Here is a 21391-nt window from a genome sequence, read left to right on the forward strand (position 1 = left end):
CGTGGCGTCACCTCCGGGTCGCGCAAACACATCCGGGTCACTGGCCCAGCGCTGTGGTTTCCGTGGCGGAGGAGGTGGTCGCGGCGGGCGCTCTGCCCGGCTCTGCTAGCGCCGCGGCGGAAGCGCCTTCCCTCAGGTAGGCGGCGGTGGGGCCGGGAGCGGGGCAGCCGCGGCGGGGCGGGCGGGACGGAGCGCTGTGCCGCCGGAAGCAGCCCCCAGGCCGACGCGGCCGCGCGGGAGCCGCCTCCTTCCCGCTCTCAGGCCGCGCTCGGTGGACGCGCGTCCGCCTCGGAGACCGGACACGAGCGCTTCCGCCTCCTCGCCGCCGTGAGGAGGGCAGTCCGCAGTTGTGCAGCTGTCGCCACCTTCAGAGAGCGGAGGTGGCCGGGCCAGCTAGCTTGGGCAGACGTGGAAGTCGCTCCTAGCTGTCTCCTAAAGAATGCTTAGGTGTCAGGTGGGAGTGTGACTCGGCTCTCCGCCGGCCCGTTGTGAAGTTTCCGCATCCCTGACCCCTCTCGCCTCTTCTCCACACACGCGTGCTGACTGGCGATTACCTTCAACGGACTAAGTGTTTCGTTTGACTCCCGCCCCGTGGGTCAGGTACTGTTCCCGGCCCGCAGGTTGTCGCAGTGAACAAAACACAACAAAGATCCTTGCCCTCGTGGACCCTCCATTTATGCAGAGAAGAAACAGAAGACCGTTATGTAACTTGGCATATGGTGCCAACAAAAAAAAAAATTTGAGCGAGCTAAAGGGTACGGAGAAGTTCCATAGTGGATGTGATAGTTCGTAGTGTGTGGTCCGTTTGGGTGTTACTGGGTGGGAACTATTTGGACAAACATGAGTTCTGTGTGTTAGTCAAGTTCATATCTGAGCAAGAACATTTCAGGCAGAACAGCCATCAGAAAGGCAGAAACATGCCTGTCGTGCTCAGGGAAGTTAGGATGTGTAAGAAGGGAGGAGGAGGCAGATAGTAGGTAAGACTGGACATAAAAGGTAGCCAGATGTCAGTACTGAAGAAAGCTGTGGGAGAAAGACATTTTCTAGAAAAGATAACCCCACTGTAAATTAGGAAGAGTGCGGGGGACACATGTAGAATAAAGGACATCGGGACACCATTTCGATGATCCAAATGACTTGTAATAGTGGCTTAGAACAAGGAAGTAATAGTAGAGATGCTGAAAAATGGTTGGATACTGGATCTGAAGGTTATGTTTACATGACTTGCTAGGAATTGGACATCTTTGTGGTTTACATGACTTTGAGAGCGACTTCAAAGGTATTGTCTAAGCCCATGGAAGTATGGTGTGACTTCAACTGAGACACAGAGGCCAAGTAGAAATTTTGAATAGGAAGTTAGTTCCAGAGTTGAGAGTTGATTGGAGGATATATGAATTTGGGAATCACCAGCTGATGTTGAGAGCCACAAGAATGACTGTTAACACTTCATAAATGTATGTAGAAAGAAAATCGTAAATAGTCAAAGACTGACTTGTGATTGTAAAGAGTGGGGAAGGACCAGGCCTGGTGGCATGCACTTTTAGTCCCAGCACCTAGGAGGCAGAGGCAGGCAGATCTCTGTGAGTTTGAGGCCAGCCAGGGCTAAAAGGAGAAGAGGGTCAGTGAGCAGGATGAACCCCTGAATCTAAGACAACAACCGCCAAAGTGAAGTACCGAGCAGAGATCCTGGAACCGCAAGGAGTGAGCTGTGACAGATGGCTGGTCTGCTGAAGATCAGCCTTAGCCGTGCCCTCGATGGCCTGCAGCGTGGGTGTCATTACAGTTAGAGCTGAACGCCTGCTGTGACTTGGGGGGAAAGGGAGAATGGGAAACAGAGAGTCAAGTGACGCTTAACTTTTGCCAAACAGGAATAGAATGGAGGTGGCAGGGAAGTGGATTTGAGTAGTGGTGGTTGTTGCTCTCCCAACGGTGGGAAAAGTAGCTGCCAGTTTGTTTGCTGGCAGAAATGATGGAAGAAAGAAGAAACTTGTTAGTATCGTCAAGTATGCTAGAGAAAGAGGGCCTGATACAAAGGTGGAAACATTGCATATAGATAAAAGCATGTTGACTACAATGACCGAAAGACAGAGTATATGGGTATAGGCAGTAGTAAGTAGGTGATTTTAGATGGATGTGGTTGTGAGATTCTAGTTTCCATTCATTTAATTTCATTAGTAAAGTAGAAATGTGCCCCCCACGTAAATATATTTCTATATTTCTAATGCTTTTTATTAGTACTTTGACATGCCAACAAGTTTTTTTACTCAACAAATATTTTTTTTTAATGCTACATACATTGTCCTAAGTGGTAAATACATAGCTGAACCAAATTTCTCTGTCTTCATGTATCATCTATTCTGGTAGACAAAGAGTACCTTAGTTATTGGAAGGAGTGAAACTCTTGTGTGTGTGTCTGCCTGCCTGCCTCTGTGGTCTGGGGAGGGCGGGGGGAGCATGTGCTAGCACACATGTATGTGGGTGCTCATGGAGGCCAGAAGAGGACATGGGATTCCCTGGAGCTGAAGTTACAGCTGGTTGTGATCTACCCAATGTGAGTGCCTCAGAACTGAACCCAGGTCCTCTGCAACTGCTCTTAACTGCAGGAGAAATGTCTCAGCTATTTGATTTTTTTTTTTTTTCAGTGTAAAATAAACATTTTTACATGTGGGTACAAAGAAGTGAGGACAGGGGATGAAAGTTTCAGAGTGATCAATACACAGATGGGGTTTAGCACCATAAGCTTAGATGGAATAACTAGGGGAAAGCCAGTGAAGAGAAGACTTGAGAAGCCTTCAGGTAATTCAGGAGATGGACGTCAGGGAGCTGAGGAAGAATTGCCAAGAAAACAGAAAATACAGTAGTTCCATGAGCTGGGAGGTAAGAACTAAGAGTGGTACCCCAAAAGCTAAAGGAATGTCTCAAGATCACAGAATGATCTGTTGGATCAGATGATGGCCAACTGTAATATGAAGATGCTGGTCATTATTTTGGCCAAATCTTATCTGATAATGATTGTTTGAATGTTTCCTTCTGTCCCTCTCTGGACTCTAAGTAAATATTTGTTAAATCTGTACTCCTGTAATCATTTCCAGGTCCCGTAAGCAGGGTTTTCTGCCTTTCTTGCCTGAAATGTTGTTTCAAGGTCTTTTTGTTGCCTGCCATTCTGTTGTGGAGCAAACTCAACCCACTCTACTTCAACGTCACCTACTGCTACTGTCTCCTCACACTTAGGATTTCCACAAACCTTACGCTTTCACACTTCCGTGCCTTCTCTTGCCCTCCTGCCATCCTAGAACGGCTTTCCTCCTTTGCTTGAAGAACGGGAAGCTTTCTAAGCCAACTCTGTCCACAAGCAGCCTACATGATATAATGTGTCACTCCTTTTCATACCAAATTTATCCTTTTTATGTGTCTGTTACCCTTTGTAGAGTCAGACTTTTAGGACCAGGAGTTCATCTTTATTCATCTTCCTGTCTCTGTTGCCTGTCACAGTGCCATCCTCTTGGTGGGAACTCTAATGGAATTTTAAGAGAACATAAAAATAAAGGGCCCAAATGCAGATGTCACATCCCTCTGTGACAGCAGGTAGAATGAATTATATGTGGAAAATTCTAAACTAAGGGAAACCTGTGGGGAAAATAAAATGCACATTTTAATGAGTATGTCAACATACTGAATTAAAAAGATAAATACGATACCAGTGTTAAAATCAGAAAAATCAACTTTGAACAATTCTTTGAAATTACAAAATAATTAATATAGTAATTTGTAATTGAGTTCTAATAGTTCCATGTTAGAATACATGAAATAATAGACTATTATTTATAATTTACATTGTTACAGGTTGGTCTTTTGTATTAAATTTGTAGGACATCAATGCAAGCCTGAAGAAAAAGTAATTGCTCCATTTTAAGCCATGGCATATCAGTTATACAGAAATACGACTTTGGGAAACAGTCTTCAAGAGAGCCTTGATGAACTCATACAGGTGGGGGCCAAACATTAAACATGCTCTGCAAGTCTTCAAACTTCTTTGTTAAAAAATGTAAAAATTAATGGGTTCCCTTATTAGTGGTGAACTATAGAAATGATCTTATTCTGTCACTTTAAAAGTAATTCTGTCCAACAAAATAAAGTTGTTTTTTTGAGATTTGAGTTAGAAATTTTAATTTTTATTTCAGTTTTAGAAGAATTTGTTTTACTCAAATCACACAACTAAGAAAGTATTAAATATTTCTATTTATGTTTGTTGGGGTCTGGAGGGAGGTGTGGGAGCCAAGTTGTTTTTGTTTTTTTTGAGACAGGGTCCAGACTGTCATTGAAAGTACTCTGTAGTTAAGAATGGTCTGGAGCTCCTGGTCTTCCTGCCCTTGCTCCCCACCTGCTGGCATTACAGTTGTGCAGCACCATGCCTGACTCCGTCTGTTTGGGCATTATTATTATTATATAGACTTTGGGAAGGTTTGTCTTTGTTCTGTTCTTTAGTATAGGTCTCATGTCTTTTACTAAGAGAAAACTTGGATCCCATCTGTCGAACACTTTGTCCAGCCACTGAAGGAATAGCAAGAGTTTTTCCTGGCTTTGCAAACTCACTTCAAGTTTCCTTTTTTGTCAAGATAGTGTAGAAGATATTCTCAGGCTTTGCTTCAGCCTCACTTAGAGCACAGGAGAATAAGGACTTCTGCTTGAGAAGTTCTAGTTAACTTCTGTTAACTTTTAGACTATAATTAATATACTTTATCTTTAATGTTCTTCCCTTAGTGAATTTATATGTACATTTTTTTTCTCAGTCTCAACAGATCACCCCCCAGCTTGCCCTTCAAGTTCTGCTTCAGTTTGATAAAGCTATAAATTCAGCATTGGCTCAGAGAGTCAGGAACAGAGTCAATTTCAGGGTAAGGACATTTCCTGTATCTGGAAGTCTGGACCAGGTACTCTGAGAGCCTACATGGACTTACTCAGCATAACAGGAGGATTGGGTTAGTCTGGTCGGGAACTTGTTGTCTTATAATTGAATGATACGCTATTTTAAATCAGCTGTACTAAGTTCATCCATTCCATGTGATACAGAATTGCTTTTAGATTTTAAGTTCATTGCTTCACAAATCATCCTGTATATGTTTGGCTTTTTCCTCCCTGGAGAATTACTGAGGTTTCAAATGCCTGAAAGTACTGTCTGCAAGACGGAAGGTAAGTGACGGAGTAATTCTTAAGTTCAGTTATGGTTTTCAACCCCTGACCTTCCAGGAAAGGTCAATTTTCTGTAGAATCTTTATGTTGCCGCCATCTCCTCTCAGATAGCTAGGCTTTTAAAGTCTATTCTGGTAGTGGGCTGTCTTTTGAATCATCCCTGCTTTGAACAAAATACTGCTCTCAATTTTGTGGTAATTTGGGGTTAAGAACTCATTGCAAAATGTGGCAGAACAGTTTACCATGTGATGTTGGGGAAACACATTATGGATAATGGTGTTTGCTGTTACCCTGTTATATTTCTCTAGTATCTTAAGCTATGTTACAAACTACAACCCTACTATAGAAATAAATTTAAAACATATGAAGACCAATATAGGAAAAGAATCTGTGAGTTACATTTAAGAAAACCTAGGTGTTGGGGGCTGGAGAGATGGCTCAGCAGTTAAGAGCTTCTGACTGCTCTTCCAGAGGTCCTGAGTTCAATTCCCAGAAACCACATGGTGGCAGCTCACAACCATCTGTAATGAGATCTGGTGCCCTCTTCTGGCCTCCAGGCATACATGCAGACAGAACACTGTATACATAATAAATAAATAAAAATCTTTAAAAAAAAAAAAAAAGAAGAAGAAAGGAAGGAAGAAAAAAAAACTTAGGTGTTGAGGCAATACAAAAGAATGTATTGTGTTATGTTTAAGCATTTAAGTGCCTATTGGGTAATAGACATTGTTCTAGGTATCAGAAATGCAAAGGTGAACAAAACAGATGAGGTCCTCATTTGCCTTCCATTTTACGGAAGAGATAAAGTATGCGTTTATGTCATATATAAATGTGTATCCGTTTTACATGCTTAAAAATTACAGGCATAAATAGTCAAATAGAAAATTATCAGCTAGGCATGATGGCACATACCTTTAATCCTAGTACGGGAGAGGCAGAGACAGGCAGATCTCTGCCTCTGTCACCAGCCTGATCTACAGACTGAGTTCCTGGATAGTCAGGGCTTCACAGAGAAACCATGTCTCAAAAAAAGTCTCTTAAGAGTATAAAACTTGACAAGTTTTTCTTGGATTTTAATAGTAGGGATTCTGACAAAGTTGTTCTTTACAGGAATCTGCCCAGCTTAAAATTTCAACTTTTATTTTAAATTGATCTATGTTAAACCACATAAGTTTGGGCTATTTAGAAAATTGATGATACGAGACCTTGGTAGTCTTCTAATTGCTCTATTAAAAGTGTCTAGTGTGGGTTTCTTTTGCAAAAATTAATTGGACACTTGTATTTCTCATACATAGTATTTTCTAAGTCTGTCAGTTTTCCAAGAGTTAGCCCTGACCAAGTCTTAATTTTTCAGTTTACTTTTTTTTTCTTTTCCCATTGCTACTGCTGCAGCCCAGGATTCCATACCCTGCCCTGGATTACAGCAAACTATACATGTAGAGACGTTCTGTTTAGCTTGGTGTACCATATAGCAAAGAGACAACATATTGTCACTACTTAATTTTCCAAGTCACATTGCTTGATTGAATATCAATATTCATTTTTATGTATAATAATGTTCACTGATCTCCCAATAAGATTAAGTCTACCCATTTGAGGAATAGAGTGATTTTACACAACATATAAGCTAATTTTTCGTTTCAAAAGTGATACTACTCAATAGGATATTATAAGAAAAACAGTCCTTGAGTATGAAAACTAAAGCTTTAGTTGTTTATATGTTGAAATTTATTAATAAAAAGTCAAAAAGTGTGACAAGTTACTTAGGGAAGATTTTTAGAAAGTAAATTCACATAGAATTAATACATATAACTAGGCTTTTAAAGAGCCACTGTGTGTACTTAAGAGGATTGGGAGAAATGGCTACCTAAACAGCATAATACTCAGCTTCAAACAGTAATAGGTAATCATTAAAATATTTAAATGGTCAAAAAAGTATTCCTTCTCATGACAGCTTTATCCCCCCTTCCCCCCCCCCCCCATGGTTTTGTTGTTTGCTATCTCTACAAATGAGTACTGAGTACTGTGTAACTTTAAAGTTACTGTTTTAACTTTAGAAACACAAATATCATCTATTGTTGATATGTATTAAAAGATTCTGTTTTTAGAGACAACTGATGAAATCAGTATTGAGCCAAAGGAACTCTTTGAAAGAAATAATGAATCTAAAATTATTTAAAGTGCAGTTATTCTCCCAGTTCTTATAGATAAGGTACTCAGATGAAATACAGGAAAAAGCAAGACACCCAAGTGACTAAAAATTACATTTTTAGAATCCTTTGCAGCTGATTCTTTCAATAAAAACTTTTTTTTTTTTTTTTTTTTTTTTTTTTTTTTGGTGTAGGTTTTTAATCTAGGAACAAGAACATATCCTTGGACATAAAAGGAAGCATTTCAAGTGTGAAAAAAAGTATTAGGTTAAACACCAGCAGAATGGAATCAAGCCTAATATGCATTATGTGCACATGCATACAGTCACATGTGAAATTCAGCACAAGATATTTAAACAGAAAAATCTTTAAATGATTCCTGCAGTATCATCCACATTGGTGAAAACTCTCTGAATCTAAATATAAGGATGATTTTAAAAACTGCTGGCTGTGAATGAATGAGTTAATGAATTTAGTAGACCTGAGTAATTACTGTGTGCTAGATTCTGCTAGGCTCTGAAAATACAACAGAAGTACTGGTCTCTCCTACCAGCATAGTTCAGCGAGCAGACCATTAAAACAAATATGTTAACAGTGTTAGGATATGTTACTTGGTTCAGTGGGAGTACAAGTATGGAAGATAAGGTTGAGAGTCAGCTAAAGGAGTGGTGCTCCTGTGGAAAGGAAGATAGCATATGGAATATGGTGGGAAGTTCCAGAAATAGTTCTTCAGTAGGTTCTAATGTGATTGGAACCTCAAAGACACCATAGGACCCCCCAGCAAGTCCACACCCTGTACTAATGTTATTAGGAGGTCAATGAAGGACTGTTAATCACAGGAGCCACACAATTTTATTTGCCTTTTTGGTGTTCACATGAAGAATGGGTTACAGAGAATGAGGCTAGAGGCAAAAGACCATGCCTCTTAGCCAGCTGAATCAGAAGGCTCAAAGTAGCTTTACTTAACAGTTCTAACAAGAGATGGCTAGAAATGGAGAGATTCTAAAAGGCACATCTGACAGGACTTGACAACTATGACATAGTTGAACATAGAATTAACTATGGACATGGTGGAATGGAGAGGCAGACCGGTAATTTTCAAGTTTCTGGCCTGAGTGACAGTAGAGTCACAGAAAAAGCTGATTGGAAGTAGTCTCAGTAGATGATGCATCTGAGCCAGTTATGGGATTTAAATTGTCTTAATGTTTCTTAGGAATCTCTGCTTTTGTACAAATTTAGAGAATGAACACCCAGTGAAATATGGAGCTTTAAATATTTGTAAAAATTTCAAATGGAGCCAGGTGCATGTGTTTAATCCCAGCGCTCAGGAGGCAGATCTCTTGGAGTTGGAAGCCAGTCTCAACTAGGCTGGAGAGAGTTTAGTGGCTAAAAATGCTTATTGCTCTTAGAGGAAATATGAGTTTGGTTTCCAGCACCCAGATCAGGTGATTCACAACTACCTATGACTCCAGTTCAGGGGATCAGACTCCCTCTCCTACCCTTCACAGTCATCTGCATACATGTAGTACATATAAACTCAGGCAAGCATGCACCAGATTATATGCATGCATATATAAAAATAATTTTTTTTTTAATCAAATGGACAGGATGTAGTGGTATACACCTTTAATCTCAGCATTTGGGAGGCAGAGGCAGACAGTTCCAAGACAGCCTGCTCTACATAGTGAGTTCCAGGACACCCAGGGCTATGTAGAGACCCTTTCTCAAAAGAGAGATCAAATGAACTTTAGCAATTTATCCACCAGAGGGCAGTAGACATACAAATTTAAGCTTTCATATAGCTTTTCATTTCAGGTAAGTAATTTGCAGATTGTTTTAGATTGCTAAAAATTGTCAGTTAGAAAAAATGTTTTTAAACTTTTCCCTAAGCTGACTTATCCAGGTTTTCTCTTTCTTATTTCTGAGTAGATAAAATTAAATAAATTAAGCTAAGCATTAAGCATACTGTTTTAGCAGGTATATACTTGGTAGCTAAATTCTCTTGGATTACTTGGGAATAAAGTATGAGGGGAAACAATGGCTTCTCATGGCATTTCTTAATGTTTTGTTTTAAAGGGCTCTCTAAATACATACAGATTCTGCGATAATGTTTGGACTTTTGTATTGAATGATGTTGAATTCAGAGAGGTGACAGAACTTATTAAAGTGGATAAAGTGAAAATTGTAGCCTGTGATGGTAAAAGTAAGTGCTCACCTAATTACTGTGAAAGCAAAACTTGTTGAAATACTTTTTCTCCTCTTTAATTATCTTGATCTATCTGAAAGCCTCAGATAAAAACTTAGCTTCTGGATTCTTCCTCTGTCTTCTTACTGACCTTACATCTGCACACTCACATGACACATAACACAGATTAAATTCAGGTCCAAAGAAAATAAGCTAACTGCTAAATTTCCTTCCATAGAGTTGCTTATTTGAAGCAGTCATCAGGTTTCTCGCTGCCACCTTTCTCTGTAAGAAAGTAACATGTAACTTCAAGCGTTTATCTTAAAACTTCTGTGTTGCTGGATACCCTACACTGTATATAAGATAATTATTTTAACCCTGATTTAAACTAATCATGAACCTTGTCGTTATAATAGGAGATACCCAGTAATCTGATTTGTTACATTTGTGCAAGGGAATTTTCCTCAGCAGACCTAGAAGTCCTTAGGCATTTTTAAAGTGGCATATCTGCCCCCTGCTCCATGACTGCTTGTTTCCTTTTGTTTATTTTTAAAAAAAACCCAAGGCCTTGTACTTGCTGGATTTGCACTCTGATACTGAGTCATGTCCTAGCCCTGTGTTTTGTTGTGTATTTACTTTAATTGATAATCTGAACAGTTTGTGTTTAAAGCACCAGTCCCCGGTGCTTTAAAAATTGCCACTCTAAGAAGGGGAGGTTCTAAGAAGCAAGAAAAAGAGAAATAGAGAAAGTAATATCTCCATTTCTTGTGTTACTATCAAGTTTGTTTTGTTTTTGTGTTTTGAGACAGGGTCTCTGTAGCCTTGACTAGCCTGGTACTCACTATGTAAACCAGGCTGTCCTCAGATTCAGAGTCTACCTCTGCTTCCTAAATGCTGGGATTAAAGGCATGTGCCACCATGCCTGGCTACAGTTTGGATTTTCAAAGAATATCTGAACACTGAAGAAATGTACAGAATACAGAAAAGCTCCATATATAAACCTGTACAGATAATTCTTCACCTTCAAAAGTAAAGACTTTCAAGTCTTAAGGTTGTATTTTTATAGTAACACATCTGTGCACAGAGACATGATTATACATAAATTATTTTTTCATATAGATTATTCTTTTTTATCTGATTTCTGGTGGCTACATAAAATTTTCAGCCCTTTATTGATTTTGATTTTGATTTTTCAAGACAGGGTTTCTCTGTGGAGTCCTGTCTGTTCTAGAACTCACTATGTAGACCAGGCTGGCCGAACTCGAACATCCACCTGTCTCTGCCTCCGGAGTGCTGGGATTAAAGGCTAGCAAGTCTTCCAGATGTCAAAAAGTCTAGGAAATTAGCACCATTACATTGACTTATCATCAGGGATAACTGGGAATCCTCCAAAGGAGTTCTAGAGACTTTTTAGTATGACCAGCAGATACTTAAAATCTTTTATTTTTGCTAGGGATAGTGGACATTTGGGCCTTTTTGTTTTAATTTCCATTTCTACAAAGGTGGTACTATTTTCTGTACCATAAGATAAACTTCTATATTCAAGATAAGTTATACTTTCATGGTTTTTTTTTCCCCATGTAATTTAAGCTAATAGCATCCTTATAACTCTTAGGTTTTTAAGTGTTTATTGGACCATAAAATTTGTGCATTATTTTATAGTTCCTAGATATTTGTAAATTAATTGATATAAATGGGCCAGTTGATACGGACCTGTAATCTTTGTTACTTGGGAAGCTCAAAGAGAGATAACAACTTCAAAGCCTGCCTCCATGATGGAATGAGCTCAAGGCCAGGCTGAGCAACTTAAACCCTGCCTGAAAAAGTAAAAAGGGGGCTGGAGATGGGCACATTGATAGAAGGCTCAGCTTGTATGAGACCTTAGGTTCAGTCCTTAGCCCTGGCCGGGGAGCAGGTGATGAGCACCAGTTCTGTTGAGGAGAGTTTGTGTATGATGAAAATGTGCTGTGTCTGTAGTCCATAGTAGTCATGCTTGGCCCTAGAGCACTTAAAATGTGACTAGGGCAACTACAAACTTTTTCATCTTATTTCATTAGATAATTTGAATTAATTTAAATTTTAAACAGCTGCATATTGCTAACCAGTCAACTACTGTATTGAGCAGGATAGATGTGACTAGTAGAGGGTCAGTTTCAGTCATTTGAACCAAAAAAGCAAAGTCTCGGAGCAACCTTAATAGCAGAGACACCCCACCCCCACCCCACCCCCATGGGGTAGGCGTGTTTACTTCCAGGAGCTTCTGCCTGGTGATCCTTGGTGCTGTTCTTTTTGAAAAATACAGATTGTTTTCCCAACCACAGACAATAAAAAGTAGCAAATTACCCTTATCTGCTTCAATTAGGTGGTCACTGCAGAGCCGCCCTCATTTAAAGCAAACCATAATAATTGATCTTCAGCAAAGATTTGAAAACTTAAGAAATGGGAGGCAGAGGCAGGCAGATCTCTGAGTCCGAGGCCAGCCTGGTCTACAAAATGAGTTCCAGGACAGCCAGGGCTACACAAAGAAACCCTGTCTCAAAAAACAAAAGGAAAAAAAAGAAAGAAAGAGAGAAATGGTTGTGGTGGATTCTATTTTTTCTGTTTCCATAGGAAAAGTTGAAATCTTAGACATCTTAGACATGGTTAAAATATAGTTTAGCATTTAAAGATTAAGTTCAGTTAATGAGGAAAATTCCATTCTTCGGTGATTTTGAATAAATCAGGTGTTGCTGTAAAATCTCATTCTTCTAAAATTAGCATCCTAAAATTAAGCTGTGGTCTCAATAGAGTAGCAGAAGAAAAGACAGCAATAGCCAGAACCAGAAGATTGCGGTAGTTCCCAGCAGAATGTGTCCTGAAAAAGCTGTTTACACTAGCCCAGAGCAGACACCTGGAGGCTTAGACTGTATCTTACCTCTGCCTTAGGAAGGAAGCTGTTTGACCTTGGCAGGGCCTTTCCAGAGTGCCCCTCTCTACCTGCCTCCTGCTCCTCCTCCCACACACCGCTGTTAATCCTTTTCCTAGATGTTCCTAAATACTGATACTTAGGACTTGCTCCTTGAATTGATCTCTTTCCTGTTTCTAGATACTGGCTCCAATACTACGGAATGAGTAGAGAAATGCAGCTTGTTTATGCCACCTTCTGTTATTTTCATCGATTGTTGAAGAAAAACATAGAAGAGACTTTTTTTTAATTTATTCTCACGGTGCAGAAATGACAACACTGTGCTATACTACCCAAGGGTTCCACAGAGGAAAAGCATGTGACTCTGTTCTCTTTCATGACCTTTAGTACACAACAGAAAGAAATGTACCTTTTTTTTATGACAAATCAAAAGTGGTTGCCTTCCTAAGAATATTCTTCAATAAACTTGTTTTAAAACTTGTTGTGAGTAATAATTGATATAGCTCATTAGCAAGGAGTTGTCAGAATACCAGATAAACTTAAGAGAGACTTGGAAAAGGTGTCCTTCCGATGAAATCATGTTCACTTTGTCAATTGTAATTTTATCTGTTGAAAACACCAGGGGCAGACTCAAATGTGGATCGAATTTTCCTAAGAAAATCTCACACACACACCCCATTTTTCCCCAAAAGACAAACTCAAAGATTATTATCAATGTGAGCAAGTTGAGCTGGGGGTGTGAGGTGAACTTTAGATAGCTGCTGTAGCAGAACCAAGGCCCTGCTCCAAACAGCAGTCCTGTGTAGCATGCCAGTCCTTTTTGACCTGGCCCTTACTAGTGTTCATAAATGTTTAAATGAGCTATATCTTACCAATTACTGGAATTCTAATCTTTATCCAAAATCCTGGGGCTGGAGAGATGGCTCAGCAGTTAAGAGATTGCCTGAGATTGCCTCCCAGCACCCACATGGTAGCTCACAGCTGCTCTGTAACTCCAGTTCCAGAGATCCAACATTCTTTTGACTTCTGAGGACACTAGGCCTGCATGTGGTTAACATACATACATGAAGGCAAAACAAGATAAATCTTTGAAGTCCTACCACAAGTATATCACATCTGTTTCTACATCTCTGTACTTGAAGGAAAGGTGTCCGTTGTCAGACTAGAGAAATACTATGAAGAACATAGCTATTTATAGACACTGTTGAGAGATCAGATACTAGGTGGTCGAGGTGTGGATTTAGTGCTGACTTATCCAGACCTTATATAGACTTGGCCCTTTTGGTTTTTCTTTTTTTTTTTTGGTTTTTCGAGACAGGGTTTCTCTGTGTAGCTTTGCGCCTTTCCTGGAACTCGCTTTGGAGACCAGGCTGGCCTCGAACTCAAAGAGATCCTCCTGGCTCTGCCTCCCGAGTGCTGGGATTAAAGGCGTGCGCCACCACCGCCCGGCTCCCTTTTGGTTTTTCTTGATGGGGTTTCCCTGTGTAGCCTTGGCTGTCCTGGAACTTGCTCTGTAGACCAGGCTGGCCTGGAACTCAGAGATCCGCCTGGCTCTGCCTCTGAGTGCTGGGATTAAAGGTGTGCGCCACCACCACCCCAAGACTTGGCCCTTTCTTATCACTTAGAAGTGAACATCTGGCACCCCATGTTGTGGCCAACTCCATTTCATCTATTTCAGCACTTGAGCTAACACATTAGGATGATAATTAGAATCAGTAGAGCTGGGGAAAGAGACCTAGAAGACAGCCCAAGCCTGGTCCTGTTTGTACAGCCTACCGAGCTAATGTAAAACCCTGGCCCCAACTTTCATAAGGTGTCAGTTTTGTTTTGTTGTTTTTAAATACTATTGTTTTGACTGAGACAACAGCCAAGACGGACAGCTTGTCCAGAGGTCAGACATGGGACCTTCAGCAGTCTCAAAAGCAGATAAGTCACCGAGAGAGCTGCAACTGTGTCTCTGGTAGCTAAATTCCTGACACTGTCTTGTTAAGCATTCTTAAGGCCACAGATAGGTGGTTCCTGCTTCACCAAAACTAAGGCATCACATGTGACCTAACAAAGGAGTCATATCCTGAAAAAACTTCAGCACTGTAAAAACATTGTACGTTTTTCTAAAGACTTTAATTGTGTGCGTAATTGGGAGTCAAGGGCAGATGTGTGCCATAGGATGCATTCAGAAGTCAGAGGACAAACTTAGGATGTCCGTTTTCTTCATGTGGGTTCTGGAGATTGAATTTGGGTGGTTAGGCTTTTGTGTCTGAGCTATCTTGCCTGCCCCCTATGTCATGGTTTTGGCACATCCCTTTTGTGGGTTTTTCTGGAGGATCATGGGAAAATATACCCTAAAAGGGAGATGTGGCCCACCATGATTTGGGCATATTCATGAATATACCTCTCACTTATGTATTTCATACAACTTAATAAAATCCACAATGCAGAACCTGCTATTCCCCTTTTGGACAGCCCACCCTGATTTTTGGAATGCTTGCTTTATTCAATAAACCTCAGTTTAGCCTGCAGTGGTGGCACACGCCTTTAATCCCAGCGCTTGGGAGGCAGAGGCAGGCGGATCTCTGAGTTGGAGGATAGACTGGTCTACAAAGCAAGTTCCAAGACAGCCAGGACTGTTACCCAAAGAAACCCAGTCTCCTAGGGGGTGGGGGTGGGGGGTTAAACTTCAGTTTAAACTTGTGCAACTCACACTGGGGAGATGGCTCATTAAGTCAAATCAATTCTGCTCAACCATGAAGACCAAGAGTTTGAATCCTCAGAACCCCCACAAAAGCCCCTCAGTGAGCCCCTGGAATCCCAGCCCTGGGGAGGCAGAGACGGATTCCTGGGACTTGCTGACCAGCCAGACTAGCCAGAGTGGTGAGATCCAGGCTCGTTGTCTCGAAGAACTGAGGAAGACATCTTGATGTCAGCCTTTGGCCTCCACATGGATGCACACACCCACACATGCATTGCATTGCACACAAAAGAAAAAAACTTAGTCAGAATTGAATTCCTTTCTTTGAGAGAACGCCTCCATAGCAAAGGGGGGTCAGTATTTTCCCTCTGCAAAAATGTTCAGCAAAATAGCTTTTCATAAATGTATTAAAATATCCTTCCCTGAGGACCTGAGTTCCATCCACAACACCCACATTGGAAAAAAAAATAAATTAACAAGGCTCTCACTGGGAGCTGAGATTTACCATGTAGGGTAGAATGGGTGGCCAGCAAGTCTGGAGGACCCTCCTGTCCCTACTCCTCCAGTGCTGAGATTACAGATGTACTTCACCACATCTGGCTTTTTTTTTTTTTTTTTTTTTTGGTTTTTTTGAGACAGGGTTTCTCTGTGTAGCTTTGCGCCTCTCCTGGAACTCACTTGGTAGCCCAGACTGGCCTCGAACTCACAGAGATCCGCCTGGCTCTGCCTCCTGAGTGCTGGGATTAAAGGCGTGCGCCACCACCACCCCGGCCACATCTGGCTTTTTAAGTGGGTTTTGGGGTCAAACAGGTCCTCATACTTAGGCAATCAGCACTTTATCGACTGAGCCCTACTAATTGTTTAGTAGCTTCTTGTAAGGCAGCACTCAGGCTGCGGGGGAGAAAAAAGTGAAAAATGGTGTGATTCAACCCATTTCTCTTCCAAATCCAACTTTGTACTATGACATGATCTGTACTTAGGGTTTGCTCAGAAGCTGGATGAGTGGCCTTTGATAGAATACGTTTTTTATTTCAGGTGCCTAGAGTAAATGGGCAGCTAACTGGAATGTGATGCCTAACCTAGGTTCTACATTCCATCAGTTGATGGAATTCTTCTTAGCCACAATGCACACCTGCTTTTGCCAGGCGCATGTTACAATCAGTTACAATTGTTTCCATACACTACACATCATATGACCAACACTTGTTCTGTAGTGTATCTTTTGTTATTACACTTCTATTTATTTGGTGTGGAGGTCAGAGGACAATTTGTGGAAAACTGTTCTCTCTTCCACAATGTAGGTCCAAGGGCTCAAACACATGCTGTTGGTCTTGGCAGCAAATGCTTTTAGCTGCTGAGCCATCTTACCATCCCTGTGGTGTTGAATCTTCCCATAGTTTTTAACAGGGGCTCTCCTGAAATTGGAGGAAAGGGTCACACAAGAGCTTACCCCACAAGACCAGGCTCCAGGATTGAAGTTCAGTTATCCATCAGTGCACAAGAGGAAAAACTAGCTCATCTAGTTTAGAAACTAAACTAGATTTTTGAGATCCAAACACTAGACAAAGAATTGTCTCTTCCATAGATTTAATAATAGATGAGTGATTGGCTGATATTTGTGGTCATCTGCTGTGAGTCAGTTTGAGGCATCTTAGTTGCTAGTCTATTGCTGTGAAGAAACATCATGGCCAAGGCAACTCTTGGGGGCTTACTGACAATTTTAGAAGGTGAGTCCATGACCACCATGGAAGGGAACAAATAGGCATGACACGGAGCAATAGCTAAGACCTTTACATCCTAACCTGCAGGCAGAGAGGAGAGAATAGACCTGGCTGTGAGCCTTTGAAACCTCAAAGCCCACCCCCAGTGGCACACCTCCTTCAACAAGGCCACACCTCCTAATTTTTCCCAAACAGTTCCACTAAGGGGACTAAGCATATGAGCCTATAGGGGCCATTCTCTCTCAAACCACCACAGTAAATAGTTCATCTCTTAATAGTCCTTAATCACAGTTCACAGTTTGTCATTAACACTAAAATTCTGAAGTCATAAATGGATAGGTATATGAGAAACTAAATGTACACAGACATATATATACACATGTGTGTGCATAAACAAATATGTGTCTCAACTAAGTGAAACATTTGCAGCGTAGTAGAAGAAGTGTGGATTTGGTGAGATCAGAATACATGGCAAAGGGGAATAGAAAACACTTCATTTTTGTATGCCCAGAAGAATCAGGATAGGTTACAGGAGGCCTTGAAATCTGGGCATGGAAATTCTTAGGCACTTCGCTGGCTCCCTTTCTTTCTTTCTTTCTTTCTTTCTTTCTTTCTTTCTTTCTTTCTTTCTTTCTTTCTTTCTTTCTTTCTTTCTTCCTTCCTTCCTTCCTTCCCTCCTTCCTTCCTTCCTTCCTTTCTTTCTTTCTTTCTTTCCTTTGAGAGAGAATCTCTGTCCCTATGTAGATCTCTGGCTGGCCTGAAACTTGCTATGTAGAACTCACAGAAGTCCTCCTGCCTCTGCCACATAAGTGTTGGGATTTTCAGTTGTGCATCACCACACATTTGGTGCACATGCACGTGTGTATACATATCCCAGTGCATGTTCATACAGAGGTGCTTGGTGTGTGTGTGTGTGTGTGTGTGTGTGTGTGTGTGTGTGTGTGTGTATCCCAGTGCATGTTCATAAAGAGGCAAAAGGAGTTCAGATGGCCTACCCTAGCACTCTCCACTGTGTTCTCTTGAGATAGAGTCTCTCAATGAACCTTAAGCCTCCATTTTGCCCAGATTCCCCAGATCTGTCTGTCTCCATCTAAAACCTGGTCCTCTGAGCCATCTCCCTAGCCCCTGCACACCCAACTCATCATGGAGCTGTTTAATAATGGTCTTTGTGGCTAAGAATTACAAAGAACAAATTGGAAATATTAAGGAAATTTTTTAAGCCTTCGGACAAGATCTTAAATTAAGTTTAGGAGATTAATTATAGGAATGAGAGAATCCCAGATCAGGGAATCTTCCATGAAAAATCAACAGACACTGAAGTTCAGATTGTTAACAAACATGCCACCATTAATTAATCAAGTCCTACTGGCCAAGATGCCAGCTCATGGTCACAGATGAGGTTCACAGATCAGCAGTATTCAAGGCTGATGGCACTCAAAGATGGATCCAAACTCCTCATTCAAGTGCCTGAAAACAGTGAAACTCTAATAGAAGTCTACTTCTATCAAAAATTCAGTTGGGGGGAAACTGGCCATGAAACTTCAACAGCTAAAAATGAATGCATGAAAATAGCCCAGCTGTCCTTTGTGGTCTTGCTAATTATGGAAGCATTTTAAATCCCTGCTGCTATGGGACATATTATATAGAATGAAGTGAGAATCCCCTGGATTAACAGGCTCTTACTACTAAATTTTTTTTAAGATGTGGTGTCTACCATTTCAAAAAGCATAAAGGGTGAGGAGTGGATATTAAAACTGACCATGAGTTGATAGTTGTTGAAAGAGTAGTAAGTAATAAGAAATAAGGTGCAAAGTAAATGGAATTCACAATACTCATTAAACTCTTTCAGCACCTTTTTTTTTTTTTTGACAGAGTCTCTTGTAGCTCAGGCTGGCCTCAAACCAGACATGTAACAGAAAATGACCTTGAACTGATCCTTCTTCCTTCGCCTCCCAAGTGACAAGTGTGCACCACTACACCTGGTTTATGTGATCCTGGGGATCCAATGCAGGATTTCATGCATGCCAAGGGAGTGCTCTACTAACTGAGCTATATGCCCAGCTCTGTTTCAAAGGGTCTTAAAAGACTTAAAAAACCAGTAAGTGCAATCTACAGCATTTAGCCGAAAATGCTTAGGGCTTGCTTATTCTCTGACCACGTTTTTTTTTTTTTGTTTTTTTTTTTTTTTTTTTTTTTTTTTTTTGGTTTTTCGAGACAGGGTTTCTCTGTGTAGCTTTGCGCCTTTCCTGGAACTCGCTTTGGAGACCAGGCTGGCCTCGAACTCACAGAGATCCGCCTGCCTCTGCCTCCCGAGTGCTGGGATTAAAGGCATGCGCCACCACTGCCCGGCCTCTGACCACGTTTTATAATAATATCACAACATGTATAAAGCTACTCTACATAACTGCTTGCTATCTGATGTTATATTCCAGGGGCCTCCAGGATACATTGATTTTGTTAATCCATTCTAAAAATGCCCTCTACTTTGGTTAAAAACTCCTATGTCTAATTTTTTTTTTCGCACGATGTAATAAAATGGTTTATTTTTCTGAGTACATACGTGAATGAAATCTGCCTGGGATTAGGTGTAAGCAAGTTTTTTTTTTTTAAAGGTGCAAGAGCATGCAACATGTTGAAAGAATCAGGTGGGCTTAGCTCTCTGAATCACTGTGCACTCTTTACCGACTATTCTCCAACTCTTAAGTCTGTGAAGCTCCTGAAATTCAAGTCCAGGAGAAATTGCCTTTAAAACTGTGCTTTTGAGCTGAAGAGGTTGCTCAGTGGTTGAGAGTATGTCCTGCTCCTAGGGAGACCTGAGTTTGGTTCCCAGCACCATGTCAGGTGACGCACAACCTCCTTTAACTCCCGCTTCACGGTATCTCATATGCTCTTCTGATCTCTTTGAGCACTGGCAGGCAGAATATTGGACATGTTGGTGAGACTGTAAAACAATTAGTACCCCTGTACCCTGTTGATGGAAAAGTAAAACGGTGTGTGGTGATGTCACTACAGAAAGGGCACAGAGGCACCGTGGGATGCTGGTCATATTATGTTCTGTGATCTGGGTTCTACTTATACAGGTGTGTTTACTTTGTAAAACGTCTTCTATGGACATTTTGTACTTTTCTACACGTATAGTATACCTCAAAATATGTTAATGAGAGGGAGGCTGGGAGAAAGTTCAAGTCAAGTAAGTGCCTACCTGGCAAGCATGGAAACCTGAGTTTGCTCCCCAATACACATTAAAAAAAAAAAAAAGCCAGCTACTGTGGCATGCACCTATAATCCTGGCACCGAGGAAGCAGAGACAGGAGGATCCCTGGGGACTGCTGGCCGGCCAGCCTAGCAAAACATCTCTGGGGGTCTCTTCTGTGTTTTCTCCTTTGTGGTCTTGCCATGGTTTGAGTGTGTCACTCATTTGTTCACTTGTTGCAAAACTGGTCCCCCGTGTGGGGATAAAAAGGGTGGTAGATGCTGTGGGCGGTGGAGCCTTGTGAGAGGGCACAGTGGCTGCCGTTAGGAGAAAGTGATATCATTTTATGAGGCCTCTGTTAAGCCTGGCAAAAGGCTTCTTAGACAGGAACAAGACTGGCCCACACCCCTTGCTCTGGCCTCCTGTCTCATCATCTGTCCCCCTGTACCCCACCATGATGCTGTCCACCACGATCTGATGCAGCCAGGAAGACCCTCACCAGAGACCAAATTGATGGGGCTGCCCAATCACCAAATGAATGACCCCCTTTTCTTTTCTTTTCTTTTTCTTTTTCTTTTGGCTTTTTGAAACAGGGTTTCTCTGTGTAGCTTTACGCCTTTCCTGGATCTCACTCTGTAGACCAGGTTGGCCTCAAACTCACAAAGATCCCCCTCCTCTGCCTCCCAAGTGCTGGGATTGAAGGCGTGCCCCACCACCGCCCGGCCCAACTCCTTTTCTTTATAAGGTATCCAACTGATCTTCCTCTCCAGTCCATGCGAATTAGCTTCCTTGATGTTCTGAAACTTGGCGTGTGTGTTCCTGCTGCAAGGCCTTGCAGGTCTCTCCTCTTGGCCTAGAATGTTCTTCTTTCATTAATCCCCATGAATCATTCCCCTGCCTCCTTTATACCTCTTTTAGAAAGTGCTGTTTTCACTGGGGGCCTCATTGACTACCTTAAAAATGTAAAACAGCCTCACACCTCTGCACCCTACTATCCCAAGGTCTCCATCGCTTCCCTTGGTTTTTCTCTGGCACTTGGCACTTTTGATAATGAATAATGTGAGTGTGGGAATTTTCACATTTTGCTGACATTTTACTGACCTATTCCCAGTGTCGATAACAGTATGTGAGGCCAGCAAGGTGGCTAAGCAGGTCTTGCCACAAAGCCTCGTAAGCTGAGTTCAGTCCTGGGACCCCATGGTGGGAGGAGAGAATCTTACTCTCCAAAACTGTCCCCTGACCACCTCACCCAAGCCATGGCGTGTGTGTCCTGCTACCCTCCCTCCATACATAAATGTAACAAAGAATTCAATAACAGTGTGTGATAAATAACAAGAACTCAGTTCGTATGTGCGGGA

General features: G+C 41.5%; 1 protein-coding gene across 6 annotated transcripts; it reads left to right on the forward strand.

Annotated features, from left to right (window-relative positions):
- The first annotated feature begins 2 nt into the window (after positions 1 to 2).
- Positions 3 to 12910, forward strand: Gtf2a2 (general transcription factor IIA subunit 2). Of its 6 annotated transcripts, none has more exons than XM_052713496.1 (5): positions 3 to 136; positions 3870 to 3988; positions 4791 to 4895; positions 9417 to 9543; positions 12611 to 12910. In XM_052713496.1, the coding sequence occupies exons 2-5, from the start codon at positions 3917 to 3919 to the stop codon at positions 12634 to 12636; spliced, it is 330 nt and encodes a 109-aa protein (XP_052569456.1). In that variant the 5' UTR covers positions 3 to 136; positions 3870 to 3916; the 3' UTR covers positions 12637 to 12910. The 6 variants fall into 6 exon arrangements, with proteins under 6 accessions (XP_052569456.1, XP_052569492.1, XP_052569470.1 ...); XM_052713510.1 differs by having other exon boundaries at positions 23 to 136; positions 3844 to 3988; XM_052713524.1 differs by lacking the exon at positions 3 to 136 and adding an exon at positions 247 to 600.
- Positions 12911 to 21391: the final 8481 nt, after the last annotated feature.

Source organism: Peromyscus californicus, unplaced genomic scaffold (assembly GCF_007827085.1).
Source record: "Peromyscus californicus insignis strain IS unplaced genomic scaffold, ASM782708v3 Scaffold_11__1_contigs__length_118956290, whole genome shotgun sequence".
Lineage (NCBI taxonomy): Eukaryota > Metazoa > Chordata > Mammalia > Rodentia > Cricetidae > Peromyscus > Peromyscus californicus.